This window comes from Bombus impatiens, unplaced genomic scaffold (assembly GCF_000188095.3).
Source record: "Bombus impatiens unplaced genomic scaffold, BIMP_2.2 scf_0102, whole genome shotgun sequence".
Taxonomy (NCBI): domain Eukaryota; kingdom Metazoa; phylum Arthropoda; class Insecta; order Hymenoptera; family Apidae; genus Bombus; species Bombus impatiens.
In genome coordinates, this window is record NT_176521.1 from 120,454 (window position 1) to 136,781 (window position 16,328).

Below are 16,328 nucleotides of genomic sequence, written 5' to 3' on the forward strand. Positions count from 1 at the left end.
TTTTTTTTTTTTTTTTTTTTTTTTTTTTTTTGGTGAGAACCGGTATCGTCTCGTCCAGTCGAAGTGATCGCTAAATGCGTCGTACACAGGTGGTACCTTAGCTAGTTTTTTTTTTTTTAGTGGGTTATATTTTTTTTCTGAGCTGGCGAGGGGGAGGAAATTTGCACTTATGACGGAAGTAAGTTTTGGCTCAGCTACCGGGCTGCGCGGCCACTCATAGAGACACGATTAACAGTGCTGTACCGCTATGCGTGCCACGGCCCAAATAGTTAATAGATATGGAAACGAACACGTTCCAAATAAAGGGCGGGGTAGGTAGGCTACCTACACCTAGGTCCTACACTCCTACACCTAGGCCTAACGATAACTACACGTGCCGACACGTCTACCTAGTCCATTGGCAGGTAGCTCGTATGTATTCGTTGAATTTTGCGCGAACTCTTCGATACAACAGGATTCGTTTTCCCTTTTTCTTTCGTTTTTTGTTTCTTTTTTTTCGAGGGTTATATTTCGTTTGACTAGCTCTTCACAATGAAAAATAATCGCTTCTACCTGTCGGTGGATATGTATGAACGTCGATGAACGGATCGAGAAAGTTTTAGAAGAACATTTTCTTTTTTTTCCCTTTTGGGTACAAATCTTTCTTATTTTTCCTTCTTTTTTTGTTTTGTTCTGTACGTACGAAAGAGTACAGCAACCTCCTGTGGTACGAGATATCGTATCGAACAAAGCCGTTTTACCGAAACGAAATTTCCAAGGAATTCGAAAGAAGATATTCCTATTTGACGAGGGTACGGTGTCATTGCATGACTCGATATATCGAAGTTATTCTAGTCATTGGCCTCGTGAGATCGAAAGACGCGTTTCAATGTGCACTGTATCGTTGCCGCACGATAGAAAATATTATTGCACTATTCTAATTTTAGTTAGAGAGCAGTTAGCGAGCGATGTTAGCGTCTGATTAGTTTATCACTCGTCTATATTAGCGCTTCACACAATCGATGTAGTCTTTAGAAATGTACGAAATAGCAAAAGTAGACATAGTTAGTATCCTTAGAGTGTCATTTCGGCTATGCCATATTATCGCAAATGTTAATGCGATTCTCTTTCTTCCTCTTCTCGAAGCGATCATAGGATGTTCTCGATGTATGTGTCCACTTCGAATATGATAAACTGTCGAACTCGAATGACAATTTCGAAGCTAGTGCACGTCCTATGATTCTACAATCTGTTTTATATTCTTTTCTCTTTTTTTAAGAAGAAAAAAATCGTCGATCGGCCTCTTTGGATTTATAAAATAAATTTATTGAGTCAAGAGTATTATGGTCGATGAATGAAAGATTCTTTCGCCAAAAAAGAGATACTTTTTTTTGCTTTTTTTCAAACGTTCATTTGTACGATAGATGGAAAATTGATTAAATGATAAACTTGATGTTATAAAGAATTTACGTAGACAATATAAAACAGTTTATAAGTGTGTGATGTTAAGATGAAGCTGTCATTATAATATTACTTAAAATTTATAGCGATGATAACAATTAAATTCGATTAATGATGTACAAAAGTAATTATACGTATGTATTAAATTCAATTCGTTATATGAATTCATTATGTAATGATATATATATATATACGAATCCAAAAAATCGTAGTTATATAAGGGAAATTTGATCAAGATTCATTTCTAGAATTATCTCAACCTTGGCTTAGATCTTTCATTTGTTCAAATTAACGATACATCTTCGAAATAATCAGTTTTATTAAAAAACTTAATACAAATATCCATACTTTTTTCTATGTCGACCATGTAAAATAGCAGTTCTCAATCACCATATTGCAAATGTACAAAAATGTTTATGAAATGTTTCTGAAATGAAAAACAATATATAATACAAAAGATTTCGGAATATTGTGCATCCAAAAATATACAAGTTTATATACAATATTTCAGATGTAAAAATAATAGATCATGAGTGATGATGAAAGAACCATTTCTTGTCTAATATACATATTTCATCTCGCTTTATCTGTATAGCAAAATTAACATAATTTGATTAAAGTGCTCGATAATGTTGCCCATGACACGCTTGTAAATGTGATTATAAAAAGTAAAATGATATCGAACATATTGTCTACTAGAGAAAAGAGCACTTTCTTCATCATTGTTTATTATATTATTGATAACCTTAATGTAAATGATAGAATTTCGAAGTATCTTCCATATTATAATTATATCTTCGAATGACATATATATGTTCACACGTATCAATACACTTGAGAACCGCTAATTAAAATTATCCACGTCGACTGATAGAACAGGCCAATAGACGATCGATCTCGACGACTAATTATCAAGAAAAGAAGCGTGCGTCTGCGGCAACGAAGTCTGTGAGCGTAATCGCGTTATAATACATCGCAAATTATTCTTTTTTCCTTCTTCCTTTTCTGATTAACGATATATTCGAAAGAAGAGTGTTTCTTGGGACATGGGCTAGTGTCAATCTATGCGTGTATGTTGTCTCTTTCCCGCTTTCCTTCTGCTCAGTGGTGCATGTCTGTGTGAATAAATATCCGTATATGTACGTACTAGCACTTCTATGTATATGTATACACACATGGAAAAAAATACATGTAATGTATATATAATACAATATGTATCATATATGTACGTCCATACACGAATAAATATTTGAATGAATAAAAAAAAAATGAGAAAAGAAGAAGAAAAGAAAAGGTATATGTATATGCATAAACACATATAACGTGTTAACGCGATGATTGTGATGGATATTATGAATCTTTTTTTAGCAATTCTCTCTCGTGTAAATACTTTTTGAAAAAAAAATTCTTGAAGTCGCTGCTATGAGTGTTCCCCTGTCCATATGAGACTGCATACACACATCGTATATAATACGTATCGCATATAATATACGTGTATGCATATGCATGTAATTTGTCAAAGAGAAAGAAAGGAAGAGAGAGATAGAAAAAGAGAAAGGGAGATAGATCTTTCGATGTGGCTGAAACTAAAGGCTATCTATGTGCCTGAACAACGAAGTAGGATAATGAATAAGCGTTCCACGGGAAACGACGGGAAGGCTGTTCAATATATGGTTTATAACCATTTTTCGATTTGCAATCCATTATTTTCTCATTAAATCCTTTAAATAAGTACTCGTACAATTTAAGACCGACTAAATATCGATATATTCGGAAAGAGTTGTATATTGCATAGAATTTCGCCATTTTGAAATTTAAGATCGTGGTATCAAAGAGTTATATCCAAACGATAGTAAGTCCAAATAAAAGACGATGATACGCGAACAAAGATTAATACAAATATAGTTTAATGTCTCGTAAACTTTGTAAAAAGTATTCTTCGTTATTGAAATCGCTTAAGTATCGATATAACAAACATCATAACGTGTATATGTATGTATGTATGCATATACCGTGACGTATCTACGTTAACTTAATAAAAGATTACAAGGAAAAAAAGAAACGCAAGTATGTTAGACCGAGCTCGATTAAATAACTTCTAAATAATTTACGTTCAAAGGATCAACGATAAACCATGCTTGGTTACTTGTTCTACTCTTATTATCATGCGAACACGAACAAGCGGATAGAGAGTGTTCCGATCTCGTTCACGCGTTTCGCTGGCCGATTCAGTCTCACAGTACATACGCCTTCTCCGCGTTAGGCCCGTTCGACGCCAAAAGGTAAGCATTGTCTGTGTTGCGTTGAGTGTTCTCGCAATTATACGTGCAATTTCTACTAGTAAAATCCCTAAAGAGCAGCCGCATGTGCCTACGCCTGCACCACCCTTCTACTGCTGCGTTCTAATTCAAGTGCCAAGTATTATATCTTATATCAAGCCAGAAAAAATCGTGTCTCGATCTGACGATGTGAGGCTTCTCCTTTTCGCTCGTGCGTCGAGTGAGAAAAACCGTTCCTTCTCTAACAGGCCATTCCGCGACGGGTTTCTTCACCCTTGGAAATTCTACAGGCTAGCCAAGAGCACTAACGCATGCCACCAAGAAACTCGGTTCGTGAATAGAGAGGGATAGGTAGAGTAGATAGATAGAAATAGAAATAGAGAAAGAGAGAGAAAGAGAGAAAACAAAAATTGCCCATGAGTCGCTGATACTTTTGTGATTTCTTTAACCGCAAGATAAAAATTTCACGATAAAATTTCTCCTACTTTCTTAGCCTGTATTTTAATCGTATTACAGTTAATCGATTAATGTTATGCCTCGGTTATGTTTAAAAGTATCAGCGACATTCGCAACCCGCTGCTTCACGATTCCTCCTTTCCATTCCGTACCATTCTACCGATCACCTGAACTTCACGATCTTCCCAAAAGATCTACGGTCCCACACTACTTCAATAACCATGGTATCTCGATTCCGGTACGACAAATACACCGCTCGAAAACGTTTATTAAGTTCCCTAGGACAAACTGGAACATTGATCGATACAAAAAGAAGAGAGATTATTTATTCTCTCGGACAATCGGAATGGCTTAAATAAGATACGTTCCGCGTCATTGAAGACGCTCGTAGATCGAGGAGTATAATATCCCGAATTTGCAGTTTCTTAAATTTTGTTCCTTTTATCAAAGAGAACGTATATATATATATATAACGATGGAGTATAGAAAATTCATCGTTGCGTCGATCATTGTGCTTTTTCTCAAGAAATAGCGAATAGTTTAGAAAAAGTCGAACGATCATTTTCCTGTTTCGATCGATCTGCTTGACGTAATAATATCGAGGTTGCATAATTCGTTTGATAATATTCGATTGACAATGTCGAGCAATCCCTATCACTGGTATCATCGAGTTTTCCATGATGGCGTAAAAACTGATACGATCGAACCCAGTAAATGGTATCGAAAAACCCCAACTAATCGTTTCCTGTTGATTAATCGATACAAAGATCCTCACGCTGACATATCACGATCGTATCGGTAACATATGTGCACTGTTTAGTGATTCATCATAGTTTCGAGACAGCGTGTAACACGTTTCTAAGTGACGATGGAGAATATTGGTAGATTAAAAGCTCTTTCCCTTGAATCTCATTGCTTCTTCGAATATAATACTTTAAGTCAGACCCATTTTCATATTTCTCTCAATTAATTATTGAGACTATGCATCTTTTATAAAGTATGAAAAATATAAGCATTAGAGTGGATATATAGAAAGAAATGGATTATTCCAAGAATGTCACGTAGTTTTAGTATTGAGAATATACTTATAGTAGCATAAAGGGACGATGTTTAAATTTTCCATCGTTTTAATCTTCAGTTCTTGGAAATCACTCAAAAGGTAGTTAGGATAATTTCATTATTTAATAAAATATTTTGGTCCTGCTTGAAGGTTTAGTTAAATGAAGTTTAATTGTATTTATATTGAAATAATACTGATTCAATAATTATGCATAAAAAAATAGGAGATTACAACATAATAATAAAGAAAGGTTAATATAAATTGAGATACACAACAAAGTAATAAAAAAGAAATTATAAATGTTTTATGTAAAGCATGTTAAGTGTAAAAAGAGTGGATATACATTTATATGTATGTACGTTGCTTCAGAGTATCTAATGTTGCATGATCACCTTAAAAGGAACTATATAAATTCATATATCGATAAGTCGATACAATTAAAAGTCTGGTTTATTTCTACTGACCCATACAAGAAATATTTTTCACCAATTTTCTCTACCTTTGCTTAGAAAGTATCTACAGCTTCTCCTAATTGAAAAAGAAATCATCTTATATATACATATATAAGATAATTATATATATACATATATGATTATATATATTATATATATACAGTGGATTTGACAATTTCCATTCACCTTACCGACACTCCTTCGACAGAATAATCAAATTTATAACCAAATTGACAATTTACATTCAATAAAGAGTAAAACAATTATTAAAATATATTGTACAAGATATTATTACAAAATAATTATGTAAATAACTTCCCCCTTTGTTGAGAAATTATTTAACCGTCGATCGAGGCTTTGGTTGTTATTTAGAACAAGTGAAAGACTGGTCGATTAACGTATCGAAATCAGCAATTTTATACTAATTCTCTACAAAACCTCTACAACAAAATATAAACTTAAAAGTGCACGATATAATAAATTTGATTAATACATAAATAATATACGAATTAAGAGTAACTATCTGTGATTAAACAAAAAATTAATCATGAATTAAAATAAATCACAAAATCAAAAACGATATATACAATATACTTCAATGACCTGGTTCTTGTTATTATGTCGCTTAAAATATTAACTTGTTTGGAAATAAATTAAAATAACTTTGTGAGTTTGTAACAATGAGAAAATAAACATTGTGTATTTGCAACAATGAGAAAAGCGATATTTTATAAATTGTAATAAATGAAGCAATAGTAAAAACGCTGTCGATGCAGCCAATTTATATTCAATATCATAATCAAGAATGCATATATGCGTAGTATACGTAATTCAATAAATTAGAGTAAGATGTGCTGAAAATTTTCAATCCATTGTATATGTAACAAAAAAGAAAAAAGTGAATGAAAAATTCGCGTGATTGAATGATCGACCAATCGGTGTTTATTCAAACGAGAACCAAGTCGTGGAAGATTTTCATTACACGCAAATCAACGTTTTCATGCCGAAGCAATCGACGATCTATCCTGTTACGCAATTAAAAGCAGAAGGATTGCCCGATCCGACGTGAAAAACAATGGCGGAAAACAAAATCAAACGAACAATACGCAGCGATGAAACAAATTGTATAACAAAAAGAGGAAAATATATCCGCGCCTTATTTAAACATATATATATATATATATTGAAAAAAATCGAAAGAAAAAATGAAAATTCGTCGACGAATCGGTAAAAAGGAACAAGAATGTACAAACTACAAAATCTCGAATCCGTGCGGTGAGGCAGTCATATACATATTACCATGTATATATGTATATATGTATAACAAATGTATATATAAAGATTCAGAAAGATAAAGAAAGAGAAAGAAATAGAGAGAGATGCAACAGTAATATATTGATCGCATCTACTATAGTGTATATAAACATGTGTGTATAGAACAATAAAAAACTCGTGTGTGTACTTTTCTTTTTACAAAAGTCCAAGCATACCAGCACGTGTTACCAAGATATATTTGCTAATTTGGTAAAAGGTGGGTAAGAAAAGCGGTGAGAGTCAGCACAAGGTTACGTTAAATAAACGGTGAAAGAAATGGTTTTTTAAAAAAGGGTAATAGTGATCTCAGAAAATTTGGGATGCCATGTTTTCTAACAGTTACGGACCAGGTATAGTGAAGGTGAGGGATATTTACGCTAGTTAAAAAATTACTCTGGATAGCAGTTGCGATTCCGTTTATACCTTGACAAAAAAGAAGATTCAAAATCAAGGAACGTACGTACCACATGATCTCTTTCGTCAACAAATATTGAAAGGATAAAATAATCACGAATTAATAAAAAGTCAGATTTCTATAAACGATGCTAACAAAAAGTTTCTTCGATCGCATTCTTCGAAAAATAGATTACGCGAAAAATTCACTCACGTATCTTTCTCTTTTGTATTGAAAGAAAGAAAATATCGCACATTATCAAAATTCCAATGTTCTTTCGGAGTAAAAATCTTATCGTCAGCATCGTCCTCGTAGCTTTAAAAAAAACTCTCGAGCAAATTTAAAATATTCGATTTACAACGTTAATTTTTTGCCCGTTGACGGTTCCAATCGAAAGGAAAAATATTTTAAAAAAACGATAAACGAGTCACTTTGCTATCCAGATAGTCTTCGCTCCTCCTCGCAACTATGTGACTACAAGGATAACAGTTCAGGGACTAGTTTCAAGGGGTGTCTTTGGCTGGCTTCCACGTAGGTGGATATCTGGGATACCTGCGTCCACGCTCGCGCTTGTACTGGCCACCGTACTTGCAGCGGTTCGCGGCGAGCTCCGTGATCTCTGGGATCCAGCTGGCGAACACCGCCTACACACCCACAATCATCCGTTGCCGTCAGAACAGAGCCCTAGCCTGAGTTTTCTGGTTTATTTCTTTTGTTTTATTTATTTTCTTTATATTTGCATTTGCATTTGCATTAGCATCTGCATTTGCACTTTTGTAATTTGTATTTTGTACTTGTATCTGTATTTGTTTGATTCTTTTCATTTTTTTTTTTTTTTTTTGTTTCGTCAGTGTGTGCATTGTGCATATGTATCGTTACATTCGTCTTCACTCGCATTCATTTTATGATTATCACAGTTTTCATCTCCTGAACGCCTCTTTAGAACGCCTAAAACGAAATACACGCTCGCAACGCTTCACTCTCTGCTCAATCGCTTGCGACTACCCATGGAAGTGATCCTCGTTTTGTAACGTTTGAAGGGAGGCTAGCGAAAGATTCGATCCCTTTCAAGTTAACTTCCGAGAATGAGATAATTCTGAGATGCGTCAGATCACTGAAAAAGCAATCTGAATCTAATAATCGGCGTAGAACTTAATCGAATCGTTGGTTCAACAATTAAATGGGTTATTGTAACTGTTTCATTCAGAATCACTTAAGTTCCGTTTATTTTTGTTCGTTTGAGGCTCCCAGATTGACGTTCCAATTTTTATATTGAGATTTCTATATTGAGATTGGGTTAGGAATTTTAGATCGTGGAATTTCAGTTATTTCGAAAGAAGGTAAGGATTTTCGGAATTGTGAAACAGTTACTATCACTTTGTGAGGTTATTCAAGATATTAAGGTTAATCAAAGTTTGATTACAGAAGTGGAACATTAATGAACAGTTGGCTGAATGTGACTTTCAACCCCATAACGAAGATACCACTTATTGAAACGCTTAAATAGAAATCGATAATTATTTTGGAAATGTGGCTAAAAGAACATATTATTAACGTGTTGTTAATAGATGTTTTTGTTCGTTGCAAGAGATATTAATTACAGTACCTAGACGAACTCTACTCGTCAAACGAAATCTGGCTCGATTTTGTTAATGTACACAATGGAAGCAAACTTGTTATCTTGTTACTCAATCTTGTAGTAAAAATTTGAGTTTTCGATATAACAATTATATCGACTTACATAGAACTAGGAATAAAAGTTTAAAATACGCCCTAGTTTCTGTTAAACAGATTTTAAAATAACTGTCATATCAATGGAGTATATTTTCAACTTTTCCACGTGATAAGCACAAATAGCTGAAATTAAATGTAATATGCCAGATAAATTGAAAACCCACGATAATAACATTCTCAATACTCGAAATTGCTTCACAGAAAATGAAGTTTCTAAACAGTTAACAATTTCGTTTTATTGTTTTCCACGTGATTTCAATCTAAGCCAGGTCTCGTTCAAATATCGTTTTTCAACCTGCGACACGTAGCTTGACGCGTAGACATTCGTCGTCCATTCTAAACACCTCAATTGATTCCCACATACTTTGCATACACTCTTTGTTCGTGTGTGTGAATGTAGAAGAAAGTGATACTGAATTAAGTAGCTTTGACTACACCACTCACGAGTAAAATAACAATAACTTTGTCAAAACCACAATATACGACATGGATAACGTAAAACAGAAAAAATTATAACATTTAAAAAAAGAAACGATATTTTACTGCACGTAATATCGTTATTTCATAAATAAACGATCAATCACATTTCCCAAAAAATAACATGAATCCACTATACTACCCTAAAGATACAGTGTCGTTAGTTTCTCATATGTTATTTTATAGTCACAGTGCGATGATCCTTCGAGTACATCACTCTAATTAACAGCATTTTTATACGATAACGACGTATGTTTCCTATTGAGAAAGAAACAAGCGTCGCACGAAGCTTCGTAAAAATTTCAGACTTCAATTAACTGGCATGCAGGCTCTATTGTAGCGTGTGATGTGGACAACTTACAACCACAGGGTGGAGCACAATTGCGTTGTACAACAACATTTCTGCGATGACATCGTCTGTCGTCAAGAGTGCTCGTACGTGAATAAAAACATAATGGTATTGCCCTATATAAAGGAATACAGGGTAGAAAATAAACGAAAAGTGGAACGAACATTTTACATCGTGTATCGCACTTTGGTCATATATGAAAATGTATATAGGAGTTCTGAATCGTGTGTTTTTAGCATCCTTCGATAGGTTTGACTTCAACGTTTCTTAATAAATAAATTGACCGATATAGTCGATCTTGAGATTTCTTAATGAATAAATCAGATCCGCAAAACGCGTACGGATATTATTCTTATTGATAACTCGCAAAAAAGAAACGAGAAAAAAGAAACGCCAAAGAAATACGATGTAAGTGATATTGGTCAAACATTTTCGTTTACTAAATGGATATTATGTATCTTGAGTGAGTTACATGACTATGTTTGATACTAGTGAGCGATATTTTTTGTATTTTTCAATTTTTTTAAATTGTTAAACAAAGAGAAAAAATACGATGCAAGTGATATCATCGACTATTGATGTAAGTCGAAAAGTACGATGAAACTACTGCTTGCTACTTTAATATTACAATGCTCAAGTGAATTATGACTCTTTGTATACACTAGAATAAGATTACTTTTATTAATACAAAATTTCATCGAGTATCACCACAAAGTTAGCGTATTCTATGCTAAAAATATCAATTAAGGGCTACTCTAAAAGCATTTATAAATGAAAATAATAAAAACTCCGTGAACCTCACTTTTTCATATCGAATATTTCTATAGAATAACACATTTCGTTATAAAACAGCTACTGCTGTCCGTATGTAAATAGATACGATTTATTTTAATAACATAGGTCCTTCTATAGAGTGCACAAAACTTTCCTAAATGATTATAATACTAATAAGCGATATTTCTTATATGTTTTAAAATCCCTAATGATAAAAAATTAGGTAACCCTTAAATAACAAATTAATAAGTAAATTAATCTTGCTGCTAAGTCGCGAGAAAATTATCCAAAGTAAGAAAGGGACAAGAAATAAAAAAGAAAGAAATACGATGTATGTAAGTGATGTTGGTCAAGCATAATCGCTTACTAACTTAAAATTATGTATCTCGTGTGAATTATATGTCTAATTCTAGTACTAATAAGCGATGTTTTCTTTGTATAATATACATGATCCTACGTTAGAGGTAGCAGACTAAAGTGGCAAACCGTGCAATCTTGGCAAAAGGTGTGCTCTTGTTATAACTCTTGTAAAAGTAGATCAAACGCCGAAGAAAATTCGAGGAACATTGCAGACCCTTCGTATTTCCTCCAATTTATTTCAACAAAACTTTTGCACCACATACTAGTAAGATTATAAAAATGATGGAAATTCGTTCGAATATAAATAAGTGAGATGCGAATGCATTAAAATACACCAATGCCGAGTGCTCGAGCAACCTATCGATGAACCTTGTTACATCAGAACGAACAAATCCGATCGATAATACAAAGACATGCGAGAAAAGAACTGATTGAAAAGATTTCATGCTTCTCTTGATAAATTTGTGCGCTGCAATCCCTCGTTTCGACGTTTCTTTAAACGTAATAACTATTGCACGGTGAATGATCTCAATAATTATGGATTATATTGTAACATTGACCTACAATATAAAAGATATTTTCTGTAGTTTAATTTTCTCGTCCTCCATGATTATTTCAATTTATGAAATATTACATATTTGTTACGACCCTATGTTAATCGAATCCAGATTTTTAATATATATTTCATTGGAAATTTTATCTTCTTTAATAATACTACATCTTTCTTACAATTACGATCCCCTAAAAGTATGACCTTTATCCTGGCCCTGGTTAAAATTTTTTAAATTAATATAAGTCTGTGATAAATTAGTAAGTCACTAAAAGTGAAAATTAGAAAACCAAACTCAACAATAATAATATTAAATTATGTATTTACTAGAAGCCTTCCTTTAAAGATATATACGAAGATTTTTTCATTTTCAATGTTTCATCATTATCTGCTCATGTTTATAATCTCTAGATAATACTTTTCCATAAATTGGAACAATTCTGGGGCATGGGAAAAAAGATTCCAATTCATTAGTTTTCGTCCCGATATGTAGACAATCATATTTGAAATTTTTAGTTTTTATTTACGGTACTATACTTAGAAACACTATATTGAATTAAATTTCGGACTATAATGTAGGATATCTCACGTTTGAAAAAATTATTTTCACCTAGATGTAAAATCAATTGATTATTTTGATACATGTCGTGTACACAACAAAGAAAAACTTTTCCTCTTTCTGCGTGTAAAACGTATATTGTTGATGTATTGTCAGTAAGAATAACACGAATCGAATCAGCTACGTCGCTTCTCTGATGCATCAGCTCCTTCGATTGTACGCCAATGTTACGTTTCAATTGTCGAAAATGAAATTATTTCACTGTTGCGTATCCTTTCAAATCATTGAATTAATTAATGAATTGCGTGTTTCGTGTAATTTCATGGAATCTCATTTCCAAACAAGAGATTGCAAAATGGTAACGATCCGTTCAATTTCTCTTTTCGTTGTGCACGAGTATCGTACAATTTTTTAATTATTTTTCATAAAAATAAATCTCATAAAATTTCAGTAATGACAAAGAAATGACAAGGAAACGTTCTGCTGCCAGAATATTCAAGCTACCTCCGATAATCCAAAGATAAGTTGTTTCAAGCAAAAGTTTATTATTTTGAAATTTCAACTTTCGGAAATATATATTTTTTCGTAAGAGGGCGAGATCATTTTGTATAGCGTCAACTAAACATAACGCAACAGTGAAACTCACGATTTTATAAATATATAAAATTACTATATTCTATCCAATGATTTTAATTTTATAATTCGACAAATCTGAAACTCATTAAACGATGTGTATTTAAGTTTTTTGTATATACGCATATTTAATCATGAAACTGTATTGGATCTTCCACCGTGATAATTGAAATAACTTCGTTCGCTTGAAAAGAAAAGGGAACGCGGAGAGTGATAGCACATTTACAAATGCGACATTTCTGAAACGTCAAAGTCCGCATAATCGCGTCAGCTATAACGAGCTTCTCGGCACTCTTCGTTCCTTTCACTTTGACTAGTTTATAGTTGTGTTCGCAAGAATACCAGAGACATACTTCAATGTGTATCAATGTATTCATCGATTATTTCACCAATTCTGTCCGAGAAATTCCAATCTTTATTTTAAAGCTTTACAACATACGAGTTTACATGATTGAAAGTTCTAATTCTTGGCAACAGATTATAAATTTTAGAAAATGTTACGATAAATCTATGCGTATTCTTTAAGCGTGTATTTTAATCCGCGAATAACTATTTTTGACTTAAATATTTTTCAACTAATTTATAATGTATATATAGGATAAAGACTACAGTAAAATGAACAGAATAGAAATTACGATATAACGTGTTAGAAATATGATGACAAGATTAAAAATAAAATATAAAAGCGTAGAAAGTAAATTTGCAGCACATTTTTTTACACGAATTTTACGGATACTTGTAAATTTTTCTACTTAAATTAGAATATCCATGGTTTACAAAGTACACACATACAAATCACAAATTACAACGATCACCAAGAAGTTTCCAACGCGTGTAAGAATTTATCACCAACCTCATTTTCTCAATTTGTACCACCTGATTATTTACGCGAAAAGATTTCAGAAATTCTCGTCACAGACTTAATGAGATAACCCAGAACGTGATACACGAAGGTATGTGACAGCGTCTATGCAAGAGTATGTTGGTGTGTTTCTAATGCACATGTAATTACGATATAGCAATGAACTATTGTAAGGGCGTATGTAACTAACCACGAGTTATATGTATAAATATATAAAATGTGTAAACGTGTGTACATACAATATGAAAAGATTAATCAAGTATATATACATACTGAAAGTAAAAGAACAATGTTAATAGACAAAAAAAGACAGGATTGAAGGATGTAATTATATAATAATACCTCTTTCCGTGTTCCCGCTTGTATTCGCCGCTGTACTTGGACCTACTGCCTACGAGCTCTATTATCTCAGGTATGCTACTAGCAAAAATTGCCTGCAAATAGAAATCATAACTAGAAAACGCTATGCCACTACGAACCGTTACAAACAAACTGGGTCATCTATGTATGGTTGCAATGTACAGCAGAGGCTTTCGCCAGATATATATACACGTTCGCTGGATCCTCGGATTACGTGGTCACAGCAGAACGAGAGAAAAAAAAAAGAAGGAGGAAGGGTAGGTTTTTGGAAAAGAGGGGATTAAAAAGGGAGGAACACATAGGAGATATGGTTCAGGGGCAACGACCTGCGTCCTCCTACTCCGTATGCGCGCGCCTCTCATTGTTCTTCAGCAAAAAATCCCGACCAGTTTGTTATACCCGTACTCATATCCAGCTACGGATGCTTGGCGACTTCTGGATTAGCGTTGGTCGTCATCGAAAATGCACACTCCACGCTTCTGATTAACCTACGGCACGATTCTACGGGAAATTGATTTTGCGAACGTTCCGATCTCGTTCAATTTGATCAAAGTTTGACGTTATCGTTATCGTCTTCGACTCGGTTTCCGAGTCTGATTGGTTGAAACTTCACGAATACTTAGAAAATATTAAGTTAACGTTAAAAAAGATATTGATCTTTATTAATCTTCTAGTTCTCGCGTGTTTGGTGGATTGGTTATAATTTAGTGATTTGGTTTTGCCTTTGATGTTGGTTTTGATAAATTATAATTCGGATGTTGATTTTGGATTTGGTGGGTTGGTTATAACCTGGATCTTGTTTTGGGTTTTGGTAAATCGATTAAAATTTGGATTTTAGGATGGATTTTAGCAAACTGATTACAATTGTTAGCTCATTTTTATAGCTTTCTTTTAATTTATTAGGAACTATAATTTTGAAAAAAGTGTTTGAAAATTCATTTGGAGCAAAGTCAATTTCCCTTCTAATTATTACGTTTCTAATGTGAATTCTGGAAAATTCTATTTCTTCGATATTCGAGCGAACAACTATTCGCATAAACCTATGTAACTTCATTGTAGCATCACTGATACAGGTGTATTATTATATATGAATAAGATGAACGGAATTTGTTGAAATAGTATGACAGTGTATATGTAAGTAGATGCTTTTGCCGAAATGTAATAGTAACGTGTTAGCAAGTAGTCATAACTGCGAGGAAATGTTACAACAGTTTGAAATTGTAGAAATACAAATATTTTCTGCGCAGAGTATTAGAAAAGATAATTATTCAAGTACATTGCCTATTGCAAATATTTTTACATAACGAAAAGCATACTTTTGCTTGTTATTATACAATAAAATTATTTTTATTTTATTATTTTTTAAAAATATATTTGTGTCAGACCATTCAATTAAATGAATTCAGAATCTATGTAGAATTAATTCAAACTGATTTACTTTTAATGTGTGTATGTATATGAATTTAGAAATACACATAGTTTGGAAAGAATCTCGCACCGATATTTTCTTATATTCTTATAAGATCGAAAGAAATAAAGGTAAAAATTGAAGATAAACTATTTGAACTTCCTACTAGAATTTCATCTAATCGTACTCACTGCAATATTTATTTTTCCTTTTCCATTTTCACAAGCAATTTTTAACAAAAGGTATTTTTTTAATACTCTGCTTAATAGATCCTATATACAAGAATGTGTAAATATGTACATGTAATAATAGATACACAATGATGGATCAATTTTATGATATGTACAGTGAAATCGGAGAAATGGTTGATTTACAGAGGAAGCGATACTTTAGGTACAGGTAAAGGTAGTCGAAAATAAAATTGCACATGCTGAAATATTATTTCGTGAAGCGAAGAAAGGTACGAAGGGAAGATCGTGTTACGTTATTAGACATCAAGCAAACGAATAGAAATCGGGAGAGCTTGTTGAGCACTCTGTCTCGATCAGTATCATTACACATAAGCAAACATTTAAAATCGTTATTCATGCAAATATGCGGCATAGCATAGCAGACCCCTACGTTTGCAGATCAGAGAAGAACATTTGCATCGAAATGATTAAATTCGAAATTCGCCAAAAGTCGTGCGTTTGATCGATGCAGTTTCTATAAGTCATTTTACTGTAGAGGTCTGCAACGAGGGAAGCGCTACATCATACTTGCAATTTGATTACTATCTCTAGAATCTCTATTCGTCGTAATAATAGTAAAAGAATCAACGAACCACTGTGAACATTTTGTTAGTTTGATTTTGTTAATTGATTCTCA

General features: G+C 33.0%; 1 protein-coding gene across 50 annotated transcripts in view; it reads right to left on the reverse strand.

Annotated features, from left to right (window-relative positions):
* The window catches only part of LOC100749230 (calcium-activated potassium channel slowpoke), a 107,540-nt gene that overhangs the window by 52,329 nt on the left and 38,883 nt on the right, over positions 1-16,328 (reverse strand). For 41 of the 50 annotated variants that reach the window (XM_033318588.1, XM_033318589.1, XM_033318587.1 and 38 more), the window contains exon 6: positions 14,036-14,127. The exons of 7 other annotated variants lie outside the window; for them this stretch is intronic. In XM_033318588.1, coding sequence (XP_033174479.1) covers positions 14,036-14,127 — 92 coding nt within the window. Of the gene's footprint in view, positions 1-7,947; positions 8,040-14,035; positions 14,128-16,328 lie in introns of all 50 variants that reach the window. 2 more of the 50 variants (XM_033318559.1, XM_033318562.1) reach the window with 1 other exon arrangement.